The sequence below is a fragment of the Lolium rigidum genome, chromosome 3 (genome assembly GCF_022539505.1).
Source record: "Lolium rigidum isolate FL_2022 chromosome 3, APGP_CSIRO_Lrig_0.1, whole genome shotgun sequence".
In the NCBI taxonomy this organism is placed as follows: domain Eukaryota; kingdom Viridiplantae; phylum Streptophyta; class Magnoliopsida; order Poales; family Poaceae; genus Lolium; species Lolium rigidum.
The window spans coordinates 250,196,100-250,214,241 of NC_061510.1; the positions used below are offsets into that span (position 1 = coordinate 250,196,100).

Here is an 18,142-nt window from a genome sequence, read left to right on the forward strand (position 1 = left end):
CTGTCTTAGGATCTAATTTCCCAATGTTCGGGTTAAAGAGTTTAGCCTCAGCTGGACAGCCCCACACTCGCAAATAATTGAGTGAAGTTTCTCGACTAGTCCACAACTCATATGGTGTTTTAGACACCGACTTACTAGGAACTCGATTAAGTATGTGAATAGAGGTTTTTAACGCCTCCATCCACAAACTAACCGGTAAGGTGGAGTAACTTAACATGCTTCTCACCATATCCATCAGGGTACGGTTTCATCTTTCAGCTACTCCATTCTGCTGAGGCTCGCCCGGTGTAGAATACTGGGCAACTATGCCATGTTCCTGTAGAAACCTTGCAAACGGTCCAGGAACTTGGCCATATGGGGTGTGCCAACCGTAGTACTCCCCACCACGGTCAGACCTTACTACTTTAATCTTTATGTTATGCTGATTTTCTACTTCAGCCTTAAATATCTTGAATTTATCCAATGCTTCTGAACGCTCTTTAATTGGATAAATATAACCATTACGCGAATAATCATCCGTGAATGTTATGAAGGAATCATAGCCATCCACAGATTTCACAGGAAACAGACCGCATATATCCGTATGAATTATTTCTAAAACTCCTGTGCTTCTTTTGGCGCCCTTCTTAATGTTCTTTACAAACTTTCCTTTAATGCAATCAATGCATTGTTCTAAATTCGAAAATTCCATAGGCGGAAGGATTGATTCTTTTACTAAGCGTTCTATTCTCCCCCTCGAAATATGGCCTAAACGACAGTGCCATAATTTCGAAGAGACTTCATCAATTCTCTTCCGCTTATTATTTTCATTCAGGGATGTGGAGACATTCTCATTATCAGCGCTGAAAACATTCACATTCTCATCACAAAGTGAAAATAAATAAAGCTTGTATTGTCTGAAGGCAAGACCAACAATCTCATTATTAAACTTGATCTTACATTGACCATCACCAAAATGGCAAGCAAAACCATCATCATCTAAGCGCGATACACTTATTAAGTTTCGATGCAAAGAGGGTACATAAAGCACATCTACTAATAAAAGTACAAAGCCATTTGCTAATACTAATGTGAGATCTCCAATGGGTTCGACTTCAGCTTGGACGTTGTTTGCTACTTTAATACATCTTTCTCCTCTTTGCAGGGTCTGTCTCATACGGAATCCCTGTAATGAATTTGCAACATGAACAGTTGCACCTGAGTCAATCCACCAAGTAGATTTTTCATAACTTAAAAATAAGGATTCATCTACAAATATAATTAAATCCTCGCCTTTCTTGCACAGATGTTTCAGGAATGCCACACAGTCTTTCTGGTAGTGGCCCTTTTCCTTGCACCACTTGCAAGTGTCATTGGCCACCTCCTCATGCGGCTAGTGATCTTGATTCTTTCCATGCGGCTTAGCAGAAGGAGGATTCCACTGAGGCTTCCCTTGTGGCTTGGAACTCTGAAAGTTCCTCTTCTTGGTTGGGCTTAGGTAATTGACAGAATCACCAGATTTCCCCTTGATCCTCTCTTCTTCTTGCACACACATGGCAATCATCTTCTCAATGGCCCACTTTTCTGGCTGCGCATTGTAGTTCACAGCGAAGGTCTCAAATTCTTTTGGAAGTGAGGCAAATATCAAATGGATGATGAACTGTTCTGGAAGATCCATCTCCATAGACTTGAGCTTGGAAGACATATGGCTCATCCTCAATATGTGATCCCTTACTCCACCACCAGTGTACTTTGTAGTGACAAGCTTTCTTATGAGAGTGCTAGCATAGGCCTTGGAAGACCCGGTAAACTGACTCTCTAACTTTTTCAGGTACTCACTGGCGGTGTCACACTGTGGGATTGCTCCCCTTATAGCCTCCAAAATGGAGCTCTTGATCGCCATCAAGCACTTTCTGTTGGACGAGTCCCACTTAGTACGATCAAGATCGTACTTCATTATTTTTGTTCCATGGTCAAGAACCCTTTTGTTGAAGTCATCTTCACTTTCTTTGTCGCCCCTCACGGGGTCCTTAGGTTCTATGGGACAAGCCTCTATGAGTGCCAAGTCGAGGTCAAGCAAAGCAAGCCCCACCTCAATCTTCTCTCGCCATGAGCCATAGTTCCCTCCATTGAGGGGCTCAATAGCCGAGATAAAACTCATAGGATTTCCTGAAACAAAATTTCCATCAAAATGAGTTAATTCAACGTTGATCAAATTAAAACATGGAACTTCTCAATATTAATCCTACATCACCGTTGGGCAGAAATAGAACCAATAATGATAACTCTGAATCTTGCGGAATACAATTTTATTAACAACGTTGGTCATTAATTTTTTTTATCATACTCAATAAATAGCTCTCATTTCCTAATTCAGTTTTCCCGTTGGTTCCAATTAAATTAGGAAACAATAAAATATGACTTCAACTTAACTAGCACAATGGAAACTTAACTTAATTTTTCGAATCTTAACCCACAGAAAAAAATCATATCTTACTTTTATACTTGCTACTAAACAATTTCCAGAAAATTAAAACAGAAAATATCACTGGAAAAAAGAACTGACCAAACAGCCCAGATGGGCCTCTTTCTTATTTCTCTGTTAAAGAGAAAACAACAGAGAGGCCGACTTGGACCCGCGTCGCTAGATGGGATGAGCCCAGCAGCCGGCCCCGGCCTCCCTTCCTCTCCCTTTGGCCCATGGGGAGCTCCCGGTGGCTCTGGACCGTCGGAATCGGCCACACAAAACCGGCCGGAGGGCCCCAAACCCTAGCCCCTTCGTTCATTTCCCCTGCCTCCGTCTCTTAGATCCCGACGGCGCGAGCCGACGATGGAGACAACGGTGGCCGTTGCAGCGGTCCATCGCGCAGGCGCGCGGGGAGGCAGGGAATGGCGCCGCCGTAGCCTACCCTCTCGCCGGCGCGCGCGTTCCCCTTGCGGGTGGGCACGCCGCCGTCGAGGGGATTGGCCGCGGTGCCCTGGCACGGCGCCTCTGCGGAGGCGGACGGCCCTTCCCGGAACTCGCCGGTAGGTGGAGGCCGGCATAGATGTCGCCTCCCTCTCTCTGGCCCCATCTTTCTTTTCTATTTCATGCTACTACTCGGTATGGAACCGATCTAGGGTTAGGGTTTACCAACTAAAGCTTTCTGTTTTGATTCTATCCCGGCATATAAACTACCTCAGCTAGATCAATGATACTAGACATGCTTTGATACCATTGTTAGTTCTAATGGATCTCTAGTTGTTGCATCTAGTGAGTAAGATCATCTAGTCTAACCGGGACGATAGCAAGAGGGAAACAATGGGGTTCATACCATCGTGCTTGTTCGACGAGGAGCTCGCCATGGCAGCGACGGAGGGGCGGCGGTGATGTCGGTGGAGCTTCCCGCCGCTACAGCGCCTCACCAGATCGGGTGGCTTAGGGTTTGTGTGTCGGTGGGGAGGATGGCAACGGACGAACCTTGGCGTCCGTGCCCCGGCCCCCAACTCTTTTATATGTGGCGCTGGCGACAGGAGCCCACCAACCAGACGTGGTTGGGTGCCCCCGATCAGGGCGCGAGATAGGGTCGTACGAAGAGAATGTACAACTGGGATTTGCTCGTTTCAATGTTCATAGCTTGCATATATAGCCTCTCTGGTGGTACTCTCCGATATAATTTTTCAATGAAATAACTACAACAACAACAACAAAAACATTTGAGATTTTCATCAAGCGCATGGTGTGCATTTGGAAATGAAAAAGAAACTGACCAGTAAATGAGGTGATGAACCTGATAAAATCCAAAGCATGTCAGGTAGATGAACACAATAGCCTGGAACATCCAAGAAATAAAAATCTTAGCTAAAATAAGATATTTATTTGGTCTTAAGAATCAACATTGATGTATACAGTAAATCACGGTAAGAAAATGCATAATCTTTAAGAAGCTCACGTTGTGCTGCAAAGCAACAAAAGTTAAACCACCTCTTCGACAGCCTCTTCCCTGCATAAACCTATCCATATGGCAGAGACGAACACCCTGATGAGGCACATCTGAGAACATGGTACATAAAATAAAGGGATCGGCGGGGCTGAAGAAAGTGGGACGCTCCGCAGTTGTTAGCCCAATCAGGAGCAAGCAATGGAGGACAAAATCTACTCCTCGTCGTTGTTAATCTCCAGGGGGCTTAGGCATCACAACCTGACAGCCACGATAGTATCTAACAGCTGCTCCTCTTCACCATCCATTTGCATGGCCTAGGCGTGGGCGTTGTGTCCCATCCAATGCTGAAAAATTATGCAATCATCTTATTAACTACAATATAATTAGTGTCCATAGTTTAGCAACCCATCAAATTCAACCGTGTAGGAATATACAAAAGGATCTGGTATGCAAAACATTAAGGTAGCCGACACCAAGAGGTTTATAGTCAACTATCTTGTCGATCTAACAATTAGCTGGTGGCAAAAAATAATCAAATCTCTTCAGACTTCTAATGTGTAAGAACAAATGTAGTCCAAAAGATAGCCAAATCTGTACTGAATCCAATAACCTTTTCGTATTTTCTAAATGGAAAGATCAATAAAACAGAAACATGCTTGGAATTTCGTCAAACACCTTCTTGTCATATCTAAAAGAATTTCCACAAATCAAAAAAATTTTCAGGGCTTACATCGAGGGGGGCGGGGGGAGGGGTGAATAAAGGGGACGTATGCACCACCTAGACGTGGACTTCTTCTTGACGCTGAGGACAGGGGCAGTGGCGTCACCCACTCCCACCGTGCAACAGCCATGCTTCTCTTGTTGAGCGCCAAGGGGGAGAGAGGTGAAGGGAGGGGCTGGCAATGATGAATAGGCAACGACTCAGCTTGGTCGTGATTCCCTATGGTGCGGCTTGGCGGCGGCCTGCAGGGGACGACGAGGTCTACAGTCGTCACCGGCGCCGCTCCCCTCACCGCCGCTCGGGTCGAGCGCGAGGCAGAATCGCTCGCAACGATACGAGACAGCGCCCTCCAGGTGCCGATGGTGTGCACGACCCCCAGATGGCTGGCACCATTGACGGAGTGGAGCCATGGATGGAGACGACGGAGCTCATCACGCCGAGGAGGAGGTTGACGACGGTGTCGTGGACAGAACCCTGCAGCACATCTCCAAGACGGAGGCAGAGGCCCGAATCCTCTGGATGTGTGGCAGATGCTTGTGTCTCTGAGTGGAGGGGTGAGGAGGAGATAGAGGAGCAGAGAGACAAGGGGTGGTGACGGCGCGATGGAGACGGTGATTGGGGAGGAGCAAGCGAGTGACGATTGGGGAGGAACGCGAGCGAGGGGATTGGGTGTGTGGCGGCTTTGGGGAAAGAGAAGGGCGCGTAACTATTAGGGCATGTACAATAGTACACAGTCAGCCGTCGGTAGTGTATGCCACATAATAAATTAGATGACGTGTGATTGAAATAACTGAAAAATGAGCGAGTCTGTCTGTAAAAGTACAGACGGTCTATTCCCATAAAAACCGCGGCCTGCAGACGACCTCCTTCCCGTTGTATGCAGAGCGCCAGTCGCATGCAGTGGGATCGTGGCGCTATTTTCTCGGTAAAGCCATGTCCAATTTGCATAGTACAGACAGGCTAAAGGACACCCGGCTGTACGAGTTGTTTTCGTTGCTGTCTATAAGCCGATGTGGATAGTCGCTACAGACACCGGGCTTCTGAACTGTTGTACATGCCCTTAGTGGCCGGCGGCTAGGGTTTCACTCGGTGGGATTTCCTTTTATACCGGCGCGGTACAAAAACGGACGATCCAGATTCATTGAGGTAAAAACTTATGCCTAGTCAAATCTGATTTAGCTGAGACCCCAGACATCTATTATACCTTTAGATGGGTAAACTGCTGGACATGCTCTCGCAGAGATTTCAAGGATAAGGAATTTGTATCCTTCAACCATTGTCTGCTTTTTTATGTTTTTTTTTAGGGAAACAACCATTCTCTGCTTAGCAGTTAGCACTGCGCGAGTAAGAGCATCCCCACTCGTTGGCGCTCCCCACGCCCAAATCCGGCGAAATTTTCGTCCGGATTGGATGAAGATTTGGCGTGGGGAGCGCCGAAGTTCCAGCCGTCCCCCCGGCAGGAAACCCCCAACCTCGACCATTTGACATATTTCAAACAAATTCAACATAAAATTTAACAAGTTCGGCAAACAAGAGTACGAAAATTGCTGAAACAAATTCGGCGATAATCGGTACAATGTTTAACAAGTGCTTTGAAACAAATGAAGCACACAATTTCACATTTTTTTCAAACAAATTAAGACAGACTAGTTGGCGTCGGCGTTGGCGTTGCCTCGGAGCCTCCATATGTGCTCCACCGGATCATCTTGCGGCAGGCGATGCATTGTAGAGTCTCGAATCTCCTGGCGCATAGCAAAGAAGGCGGCCCATGATGGAGGCACTCGGTGATTAGGGCTGTGCAAGAGGACCCTCTCTCTCATATGGTGCTTCTTGCTCAGCCGGAGGAACCGGATGCTTTCGCTCATCTTCAATAATCATATTGTGTAGGCACACACAGCAGTTCATCACCTCCCACATCCGATCTTTGGACCAAGTCATAGCGGGGAACCGGACGACGACAAATCTCTGCTGGAGGACACCAAATGCTCGCTCGACGTCTTTTCGGCAAGCTTCTTGTTTCTTGACAAACTCGCAAAGTTTGGGGGTGGCAGGGTTGGAGATAGTCTTCACAAATGTTGCCCACTTTGGATAGATATCGTCTGCAAGGTAGTATCCTTTGTTGTAGTGCCGACCATTGATCACATAGTCCACCGGAGGAGCATGACCCTCAACAAGCTTGGAAAAGACCGGGGAGCAGTTTAGGATGTTGATGTCATTGTTGGATCCGAGCATACCAAAGAAAGAGTGCCAAATCCAAAGATCATGGGTAGCCACTGCTTCAAGTATCACAGTGCAGCCTTTTTTGTGACCCTTGTACATTCCCTGCCACGCAAACGGACAGCTCTTCCATTGCCAATGCATGCAGTCAATGCTTCCAAGCATCCCTGGAAAACCCCTAGCTTCATTTGTTGCAAGGATCCTCTAAGTGTCTTCGACAGTGGGTGATCTCAAGTAATAGTCCCCGAACACTGCTATGACGGCCCTGCAGAACCGGTAGAAACAATCAAGGGCGGTGGACTCCGCCATCCGAAGATAGTCATCTGCAGTATCACCGGGAGCTCCATACGCCGGCATCCTCATAGCCACCTGTGCACTGCGCAGTGACGAAAATCCAACCAAACCGAGTGCAATCCGCCTTGCATCCGAAGTAGGGATCAAAGTGGTGGATGGCATACACAATTTGCAGAAATAGCTTTCTGCTCATCCCGAAACGACGCCGGAAAACACTCTCACCGTGCAATGGATTGTCGGCGAAGTAGTCGGCGTACAACATGCGAGTAGCCCTCCATTCGCTGTCTCGGCTTGCACTTCCGGCGACCTCGTGCCGACCCACCACGTCGACGAGTTGCCGGTCCGGCGTACATGCTTGCCAAGCAACCAAGGATCATCATGTGCTCGTCGTCTTGGGCGGGCTGCTCGCCATCTCTTCTTGCATAAGCTCGACGAACATCTGCTCCTCCTCTTCGTCCGAGTCCATGGACGGCAAGGCAAATGGACGAACACCGACGGGCGTGGTCGAGGCAACCCGAGCCGCGAGCGACGACGAGCAAGCGGGCCGGCGGAAGAGCGACCCGAGATAGGCCGTCGTCGAAAGACGGCGGAATATAGGCGAGTGGGGAAGGAGGGCGGCGGAATCTGGGCAACAAGCCGGCGGGGTGGTGCCGGCGGCGAGAGAGATACGAGGGGTGGGGGAGATTTTGAGCGACGTGGCGGTGGGGTTCGTGCGTCGAGTCACCGACAGATCGGGCCCTTCCCCGCTTTTCACTCGTCCGGAGTCCCCGAGCGCTCCCCGGGGGGCCAGGGGTGGCGTGGGCTCGCCGGATGGATGAAGGGCCAAATCCGGGCGAAAACGAGGAACCGGGGCGCGACTGGGCCGAATTTCGCCGTCTGGATGGAAAAAACGCTCGCCGGGGGCCTCGACGGGGGCACGAGTGGAGATGCTCTAACTGTTATCACTTGAGCAAACATCCAGCGGCCCAGCCCGGCCCAACCAAGTCTCCCTGCCCCGACACACTGTCAATCTTTCCCCTTTCTTTCCATCTTTTTCCCTCTCTCCCCCATTTCAAAACCTTCAAATCCGGCAACCGCCGCCGCCCCCACCCACCTAGGGTTCCTCTCCTCCCCACACAAGCAGCGGCGAGGAGGCGGACGACGACACCCGGGCCGCCGGAATCGGGATGGAGAAGTACGAGAAGCTGGAGAAGGTCGGGGAGGGCACCTACGGGAAGGTGTACAAGGCGCAGGACAAGGCGACGGGGCAGCTGGTGGCGCTCAAGAAGACCCGCCTGGAGATGGACGAGGAAGGGATCCCGCCCACCGCGCTCCGCGAGATCTCCCTCCTCCGCCTCCTCTCCAGCTCCATGTACGTCGTCCGCCTCCTCGCCGTCGAGCAGGCTACCAAGGGCGGCCAAGCCGGGGGCAAGGCCGTGCTCTACCTCGTCTTCGAGTTCCTGGACACCGACCTCAAGAAGTTCGTCGACGCCTACCGCCGCGGGCCCGCCCCCAAGCCGCTCCCCACGGAGGTCGTCAAGGTACTGGTTTGAACTCACCTCCTGTTACGCGTCCCGTTCTGAACCCTGAGGCTTGGCTTCGAAAATCTGTTGTTCTTATATTTGTGATTGACATCCGATTGTTAGCCGAATGCGAAATCAGACCACTAAATGTTACTATGTGTTTGTAAGTTAGTCTGAATTATTTCATTTTAAAGCAAAATTTGTGTAAACTCTAGGCTAGTCGCCGAAGGCTAAATTTGTCTATTCTCCTTTGGGTAGGTTTGTTTCAGGCTAATGGATAACTTTCTTGCAGAGTTTCCTGTACCAGTTATGCAAAGGAATTGCACACTGCCATGGGCATGGTGTCCTTCATCGGTTGGACTTCTATTCTCTGATTTCTGTTACTGCTCATACATTGCATTTGTTACCCATGCCAATTCAAGCTTCTTCATCCTTGATATCATAGGGATTTAAAGCCACAGAATATATTGGTTGACAAGGAGAAGATGATTCTGAAAATTGCAGATCTTGGGTTAAGTAGAGCTTTTACTGTTCCTATGAAAAGCTACACCCATGAGGTATTGTTTACTTGTCTAGTTGACTCTACGCTTAGATAGTGAATGCTCTGTTCCACGTAATTTATCATCATGGTTTAGTAAGTTCCTGACATTCCTATTCTCTCTTCGTATTGTAGATTGTGACACTTTGGTATAGAGCTCCCGAAGTATTGCTTGGAGCTACACATTACTCAACGGGTGTTGATATTTGGTCAATTGGATGCATCTTTGGTACTCCAATTTTCCTTTTAATTGATGTTATTGAAAATATCATCCTTGTACCGAATCTGCAAATACACTTATGTACAATCAGAGCAAAAGTACACTCAATTCATGGTCACTCTTCTATATAATCAAATATAGCACTAGTTAAGTGGTTTTTAACGTACATCAGCATAAGTTTCATTTGTTTGAGAAAAGCTATAACCTTAACAGTAATTCTGAAAGTTTTGAGAGTATCAATGTCAAGGATTGCCTTTAAGAGTTAACTACAAAATGCTTCTTGTAAAAAGAAACAAGTTGCATTCTTAAATTTAAATTTGATTTAGCTTAAGATTTTGAGCTCCAATTTCACATGGGTCTCTTATTTTTTTTATTTTTACCCAGCTGCTTTAGTTTTTTTCCTTGCTCTTCTTAATCTATGATACATATTTATTTTCCTTTTTTCTTGAAACCTTGTCCCCCAGTTTGATGTTTCCTATCCTTTTTATACAGCTGAGATGGTCAGAAGACAGGCTCTTTTCCCTGGTGACTCTGAGTTACAACAGCTGCTTCACATTTTCAGGTTTTTCTTTCTCCTACTTCTCATGAAAACGAACAATATGTAGGTATAGACTTATCGTGTTAAAAGTTAAAACTTAGTTGAAAGAATAGTGTCTGGGTAGTGACATACAATTTCATGCTGATGGTTGCTATAATCTGAAAATGTAACCAAATTTGTTGAAAATTGAGATGCCTAGACTTTGTCAAACAGTTACACCCCCTGCAATGACTGAAAACATATGGTTTGAATTACTACCAGTACATCATCTCAAAGTTTTTTGTTCTCCCCATTTCTTCTATAAACTTATATTGTACTTGCATTGAGCCATTAACTAAAACTGCTTATGACAAGGCTGTTGGGAACTCCTACTGAGGAGAATTGGCCTGGAGTGACTCATCTGAGGGACTGGCATGAGTATCCTGGGTGGAAATCACAGAATTTGACTCGTGTAGTCCCGACACTGGAACCGGAAGGGGTCGACCTGCTAACGGTAAAATAAAATGCTGATCTGAAATGCTAACTCTTTACCAGAAAATTATTTTCCTGTCACCTGTATGCTGTAGTACTTCCTTTATCTGTCTTTCCTGTTTCTTCAATTCATCAAATTCAAGTTTAGCTTGTCCATCCATGTCTTCGTATTTTCTTCGTTGTGATATTGTCCCATATTTCAATTCGACTGATTCATTTTGATTCACTTCAGTTTAGTTTTTTCATTCATTTGACATGGTTGCAATAATTAAGTTGCTACTAGAGAGCCGTATCTATTCCTAAGCAGAAATTCATGTTATATTTTGAGGTGGAAGGGGTTGTCCGTAAGCTGAACACTTCTAACTTGTTACTTGCAGAAAATGCTCCAGTTCGATCCGGCAAGCAGGATATCAGCCAAAGCTGCGATGGAGCATCCCTACTTCGACAGCCTCGACAAGTCCCAGTTCTAGCTGTTCGAGCTACCATGTGTTTTTTCTTAGTTCCGCTCGTGTGCTCTGCTCCCCAACTTTTCTGCTCATGAGATCGACGCTGAAAGCGCAGCAGACAGTGTTTCTGCACCCAGCAATGCCGTGTTGCTCGTCGTTGGCTTACCTGCCCCCTGCGGTGTAAATCTACAGCTGCTTTGCTGTTCAGATGCGATATAAGTACTTTCTGTTCTCTGTACTGAATTGTTTGATAAGGCGGATTTGCCGACATAATGCATTTGTTTAAGAGGTTGTGCAATTATGTTCGTAACCTGGAAGAGAATGTTGGTTCGATGACTGGACCCGGAAGTGCGAGGTCGTGACTAGTTTCAGACAGGTGTGCTGAAGGATCTAGCTTGAGCCTTATACTGACAAACATTTTACCAGCTAAAGTGTGTTCTAGGAGATGGCCCAGGATTGGTCTGGTATTCTGTCGGTGGCGTTTGTAGGTGAGGCGACCGCTGGGTGACCTCGCGTTTCTGCGGGGCACCTACGTACTGATCATTGGCGTGGCACCTGGACACGCATGGGGAAGGGACATAGGATGCCCAGCTTCCCTAGGAGGAGCAGACAAACAGTAGAAAGCTAGCACCTCAAAGTTCTCTTTGTTGTAAACGTCTCATACTAATTTTCCTGGAACTGGATAATATATGCCATGTGGGTTGTAGTGCAAGCAAACATATCTACGTTTTGTGTACAGACCAAAACATAAACAGTAGAAGGAAAAATGCTCAAGTCGATGCAAAAATACTTCTCCCGAGGATAAATAATAACTACAACGATTCCAAAATGCAAGCCTTTTTAGAAAGCTGAACGGAGGTAATATTTCGTTCAGGGTCAACATATGCGCCAATTGGCCCTCTTAATCTGTGATGGGACAAGCATCATCGTTGAACAGTTGCACCATGATAACAGTTCTAAACATAGCAAAAAAGAACGGACTGATAAACATAGTCTGCATATAATATCAAGTAGTAGGAGCCAAAAATGGCTGGTTCAGTTGGTTCTTGCAAAATGTGGACGGTTCCGAGATGACATCAGTGTGCATTCAGAATAGCACGTAACTTGCAGTTTACGAACAGAATCTGAATCATGGTAAAAAGGAAACCATCGCAATCCCATCTAATCTGCTGAACCTCCAAAATGCAACACCCTAGCTTCTTATGGTGTGATGCATTTATCACCTCTTTCGTTTCTGAGCCTTCCATTGCTTGAGAATGTGCTCTACGACTTCCCCAATGCTGGCCTTTTTGTTCTCTTTGTTGTTCCACAGCTCAGAGACCACGTAGCTGCCGCTGGCGTTGTACTCATTGATCTCCAGTAGCGCCACGGTCACAGCCTTGTAGACCTCTTCTCCGAGCTGCTCCTTCAAGCCCACCAGCTTTTCGTCACCTTCGTTGATGATTTGCTGAAGACCACACATCACATCATATTAGTGTTGACACTGCATTATGCACTTGTCATTGTCAACAACAACTGCGCAAGATTTACTCCACTGGGCATACCTTGGCTGTTCCACCTGTGGTCACTACCTTGAAAGGATGCCAATTAGCATCCATGAGATTATCTTGCCACAATGAGCAGAATTCAAGAGCTTTTGTTTCAGCCTCTTCGCCATATCTTTCTTTGCAAGCTGTAAGAAACGGTTTCTCATCCAGTTCACCCATCCTCTTGATTCCAATGTTGCTGTTAGGGTTTAACAAATCACCCAAGCCCTACAAAAAAAACCAGTCAAGTGATTCAATGTCATAATATGCAAGCAAATACATTTGGCAATGGCATCACTATTATCTTTTGTTCACATCTGAGAAAATATACAAGGGAAATACTATTGTGCCATTAACTAGTAACCATGTAAAAACAAGAACAGCAATTCCAGCCAATGCTTTAACACCTGCTAAAAACTGATGACAAGCAATCAACAGATGTGAATCCAACCTTGAAAAGGCTGCTGGTTGTTGGCGAATAACAATCAATTAACAAGATTGTTTCAGAAGGATAGTTTGTACACAGATGTTACATATTCACACATGCGCATGTCTCAGGAGTCAGGACATAAAGATTTAGAAGCTGAAAAGGATTCTAATCAAAATAAGGTATAATTGTGCCGAACTTGCTTAAGAGAAGACTAGTACATCATGTTACCTTCTTCAGTTCTTTCTTTGCATCTTGCAGTTCATCATTGGTCATCCTCTCTTTGATGATCAGAGCTTGATTTAGCTGATCCAAGTGTTCCATGGCCTCCATTCTTTCATCTAGTTTCATGGTCAGCTCTTCAGTAAGTTTCTTCACATCAACACCCTCTCCCTCCATGTGTTTCACCACCTTCAGTTTGCCTCTAAGCTGTTCTATATCCAGCTCAAGCTTTTGCTTCTCATCCAGCTTCTTCTCTAACATCAGGATTTCTTTCAAAGCAGCTTCCTTCTCTTTCTGTTAGAGTAAATACAGATTCTAGAATTCAATAGACACTTGAATGAAACCAATAATTGGAGGGTAGAATGCATACCTTATGTTTCTCAACAAGAATTCGCACACTTTCATTGGCTTTCTTTTGCTCAATTCTTGCCATATGGAGGGAATCATTTTGAACATCATTCTGCAGAGGAATTCATTTAGCAGTAAGACAATTAGTCAGCAAGCTTACTCTAGAAATCGTTTCAAACACAATCTTTTAAATTTTCGTTCCACTGGCAGTTCTTGGATAGCAAAATGGTGTTCAAAGTGTAAGACGGCTCACTTTATTAAGGGCAATACTAAATCCTCAATATAAAGTACGTTCAAACGCAATCTTTGAAATTTTCGTTCCACTGGTAGTTCTTGGATAGCAAAATGCAGTGTCTCCAGTCCAAACTCCAAACCAGATAAGGGAGGTATATTGGAAAAGATCATTTTGTTATTTTACTTGACAGTTAGGGATGAGGGAATTATCAGGATATCTTGTTCCATGATAATACTAGCCCTGGGATCTTAATCTGATATAAATCTGGTTTCTATTTGATACTTTTCCATCTTATGCCCAGTGATAACATATCTAGTAAATAGTAAGCCTGGAATCTTGTGAACATTTACACAACTAGAATTATTTCCATACTTCTAAGCTAGCATATGGTGAAAAGAGGGATTCATATTTGGAAAAGATCATTTTTTTTGCTTTTTTTACTTGACAGTTAGGGATGAGGGAATTATCAAGACATATTGTTCCATTATAATATTAGACCTGGGGTCTTAATCTGACATAAATCTGGTTTCTGTTTGATACTTTTCCATCGTATGCCCAGTGATAACATATCTAGTAAATAGTAAGCCTGGAATCTTACGAACCTTTTACACAACTAGAATTATTTCCATACTTCTAAGCTAGCATGGTGAAAATAGGTAGATTGTAAATATTTTTTTATTGTGTCATGTGCTTGAAGAAGCTACCCACGTGGCTGATATCAAAACTAAGAGGTTCTTTGTTACAGATAAAGGGCAACCTATACTGTGTATGCATTTTTTTTTCTGAAACAACACAACTTTTTAGTGTCATATTGTCTACACATTGAGCTTGTTTGTCATGGACGGTGCTCGGAAGTAGTCTTTTGTGTCTTGTCTTTCAGAGGAGAGTTTAGTCAATCACTAAATTATATGTCCATTTTTCTTAATACTGTGGAAATCTATGTATTGTAAGGCAGAAAATTCTAACATATTGGAGATGTTAGAGTTGAAATTTGAACCTGCTAAGTGGCTTAGACATATTGTCTCAATACAGAGAAAAATTAGACGGATATAGCTAGTATTCGAAACGTATTTGTGAGCGTATGCGCGCGTCTGAAAGCAATGAATGTTGAGCTAGCTGACAAAAGTCGGTTTGCTGATAGCCTTTACATGACATTGATTTATCTCTTATGCTTACATTTATACTTCTACGTGCAGATAATAAGGAGTAACGTAAAACAAAGGAATGGTAGATTCGTACCTTTTTCCTCTCATTTTCCAGCTCTCTTCTTTCCATGTCAGTTTGAGCAACTATCTCCCTTAGTTGCTTGGATCTCCTTTTGATGTCATGCTCTTTCTCATCCAACTGCTTTCTCAGCTGATCAGTCTCTTGAACAATTCTCCGTGAATGTTCACGGGCAGCAGACTGCATATTTCGCATTTCTGCAGAAAATGCAAGATAAAACATAAAACACTAGACATGATCATGTCAGCAATGCAAAAGAGTGTACCACAGGAGACTTTTCCATTTTAGTGCAGTTCCATGAGGGTACCTTCATTGTAGCGTTGGTGCAGTGAGTCAGTGTCCTCCATGGCCCTTTGAAGAGCGAGATCCATCTGATTACACTTGCACTCAAGTTCTAGTAAATACTTGCTCTTAGCACTAATCTGGTTCGTCAAATTAGTTATGATAGTCTCAGTCTTCTGGGATAGCTCAAGTTGCAGTTCAGGCACTGTCTTCAGCTCACCTCTTTCTGACAAGAACTTACCAACTGGATCATCTGAACTGTAATCCTCTTCTTTTGCCAGCCAACCAAAAATATACTTTCCCTTCCGAGCTGCCTCATTCCAGTTCATTTTACCCAAATGATGTGATTTATAGTAGTTCTGGAATGCCAAGGCATCCTTAAATCCAATCCAATCCTTGTGAAAGTGAACAACCACATATCCAGTGTACCCATTAGAACAATGCACAGCATCTAACCGCGAGGGTCTGAAATGATCTAGCTGCTGCATCACAGTGGCTCCACCTTTCTCTGTTTGCTCTGCTGGAACATTGGCAAGAATGCCCATCCAAGGATAAACAAACAGCTCTTGATCTTGCACAGGCTTAGGAGGATTAAACAGTGCTTCAGCTTGTCGCGACGGCAATGAGCCTGCCGCATCAGCATGATCAGTCTTGAGAAGATTGGCCAGGGCCTGGTGGTTTGCCTTCACCTTGGCAGCGCGATTGGATGCACCCACCCCAATGGCATGCTGAAGTAGCTCATTGTAACAGTAGTCCAGCTTCTTCTTCCCGGGGCAGAACGGGCATCTAAACCTTTCAGTGCCTAGTCTAGCCACAAGCTTGCCGGACTTCAGGTCCATGTACACCTTCTCAGCATAGTCATCAACATCTGTATCACTTAGCTCTGATGACTCATCGGAACTGCAGTCCATGGCAGACCTGAAAATAAGGATTTTTTCAGATAGAAACATTACTACAATAACACACAGCAAAGGCATCTGATCAGGAAAAACACGGTGCATTACACAATTCAAGTTAAAATGAATACTTATTCGTAGACAAACATGCATGGACAGCAAGAATTCGTATTTCAGGTTTGCGTAAATCAACTAACTAGTGAAGAAACACATGAATCAGCTTATAAAATTTTGAAACCAAGATGAGCACGCATGCATCATATAACGTGTTCTCGGACGACAACATCAACCACTGCTCTCAGGCAACAAAATATACATGGTGAAGTATTATTAGTGGTGTGCACATGATAGTCGTGCCTGCCTAGAGCTAATTTTTTGTAACAAGAACACAAAAGACTTGCCCCATCTGACGATCCTCAATGTCTTGTTGTACTTGCCTGCCTCCTAGCTAAGTTAATTAGTCAGCACCTGCCATTAATCACAGGGGCGATTAATATCTTGGGATGAAACAAAGAAATTGTCAAAGCAGAGAAAGGCAGATTAAATGAACGAGTACAAATCCAAAGCCAAACAAACAAACAAAGACTTTACAAACGAAGAACTGGCAAAGCAGAGTAGTACGTCCAGTAATGGAAAGCGGACTTGTTTACTGCTATGACCGCAATCACAAACTTATGGCGTCAAATCCCAATAATAAACTAGCAGTACGTACTCCTCGTCCCAAATCTTGTTTGATCGTTTCTTGGCAACCAACGGGTGCAAATAAATCCGGAAGTGGTCTTTGGAATTTCGAAACCCCTACAATTATAGAAAGAACACACCAATCAATCAACCAACGAAACCCTAGAAGAAAGAGAACTACACAGCAGGCCCCTATCCCGTAAGCGAACGCACCTGGGACGCTTGACGGATGGCTTCGAGAAGCTACGCTGTGGCCATGACCAGGAGCAGAGCTTGACGCCAATGCCGAGGAGGCGGGGCCAAACTGAACAGGCCGCAATTGCGGAAACGAAGCGGTGAAATTAAATGTCTTGATACAGAGGCAGAGGAAGAGAGAGATGAGAATGGGAAGGGACAGGGCAGCTCTCAAGTCGGACTACAAAAACTTCTCTCCTCAAGCGGGGATTTGGTGGTCGCACATGCGCACCACTAATCCTGCTTGTTAAAAAGAAAAATAGAAAACAAATTTTCTGAGTTTTACAAATCCTATGAACTATTAATTTGAAATAATGTGTATCTTTGGCTAAAAGATGGCAAGAGATTTTTAAACTTTTTTAAAAATCAGATTTGTCTTTCTTATGTAGCCAATAATAGAAAGAATTTCGCATTGCGATTTTGTTATTGACAAAACACAGAATTGTTTTCATTTTTTTAAACCTGTAAATAATATTTTTGAATTTTTAATATAGAGGGATCACTGGATCTCGCGTGTCAAAAGGACTTTCTATCTCTCCTCCCACCAGTTTCCTCATAGAGTAAACAAGGGGAGCTCGCGGCTGAGGAGAGCTTGGGAAGGGGGGATCCGGGAGGGAGCATGTCAGGTGGGGGCAGGAAAGGCCGGTGGAGGTGCATATCCACCACGGATGGTGGATGGCCAAGCTGCAGCTGATTTCTTGGTGTCGTCGAGGATGCTCCCAGCTCCTTCGTCTCCCCGGCTTTCTCCTGGAGGAAACGGCAGTTACCACCGCTCGGTGAAGTCGTCGGGAGGACCGGCCGCAGCTGCTGGGTCTGGGCAACCTCGTTCGGGTAATCCAATGACTTCGTCGGCGATGGATCGAAAGAGAACTTCCTACGAACTCAATTCTGAGGAAATGTAGAAAAGAGGGGACATGGCCGTGCAACGATTGACAAACCAATAGTTTGACTCAGCTTAACCAATAGCTCCAAATCGCTGCACGTAGCAAATAAACCAGCAGCAAATAAACCAGCAGCAAATAAACCAGCTGTCAACTACTGAGACCTACTACGACCAAGCCCGGGTCCACCACGACTAGAATCGCCTAGACCTGATATCCACGGAACCAATGCGGCATGCCAACATCACAGCTAAAGCTACTCAAACAATAGAGAAACATATCACAAAAAAGAAGAAAATGCCTCTGAAAATCCCTAGAAAGCACCGAAAGTGCGCCC

The 18,142-nt window shown here is 45.1% G+C and overlaps 2 protein-coding genes across 3 annotated transcripts; one reads left to right on the forward strand and one right to left on the reverse strand.

Moving 5' to 3' along the window:
• Positions 1–8,300: 8,300 nt before the first annotated feature.
• LOC124699302 (cyclin-dependent kinase B1-1) lies at positions 8,301–10,873 on the forward strand. Of its 2 annotated transcripts, XM_047231624.1 has the most exons (8): positions 8,301–8,429; positions 8,604–8,654; positions 8,929–8,990; positions 9,082–9,193; positions 9,310–9,403; positions 9,887–9,956; positions 10,287–10,425; positions 10,781–10,873. In XM_047231624.1, the coding sequence occupies exons 1-8, from the start codon at positions 8,301–8,303 to the stop codon at positions 10,871–10,873; spliced, it is 750 nt and encodes a 249-aa protein (XP_047087580.1). The 2 variants fall into 2 exon arrangements, with proteins under 2 accessions (XP_047087580.1, XP_047087579.1); XM_047231623.1 differs by having other exon boundaries at positions 8,301–8,654.
• Positions 10,874–12,068: 1,195 nt separating this feature from the next.
• Positions 12,069–16,024, reverse strand: LOC124699303 (factor of DNA methylation 1-like). The gene is made up of 6 exons (XM_047231625.1): positions 15,139–16,024; positions 14,847–15,028; positions 13,395–13,484; positions 13,034–13,318; positions 12,394–12,603; positions 12,069–12,296 (listed from the first exon to the last, which is right to left on the reverse strand). Exons 1-6 carry the CDS (start codon positions 16,022–16,024, stop codon positions 12,069–12,071), a joined length of 1,881 nt encoding a protein of 626 aa, XP_047087581.1.
• Positions 16,025–18,142: the final 2,118 nt, after the last annotated feature.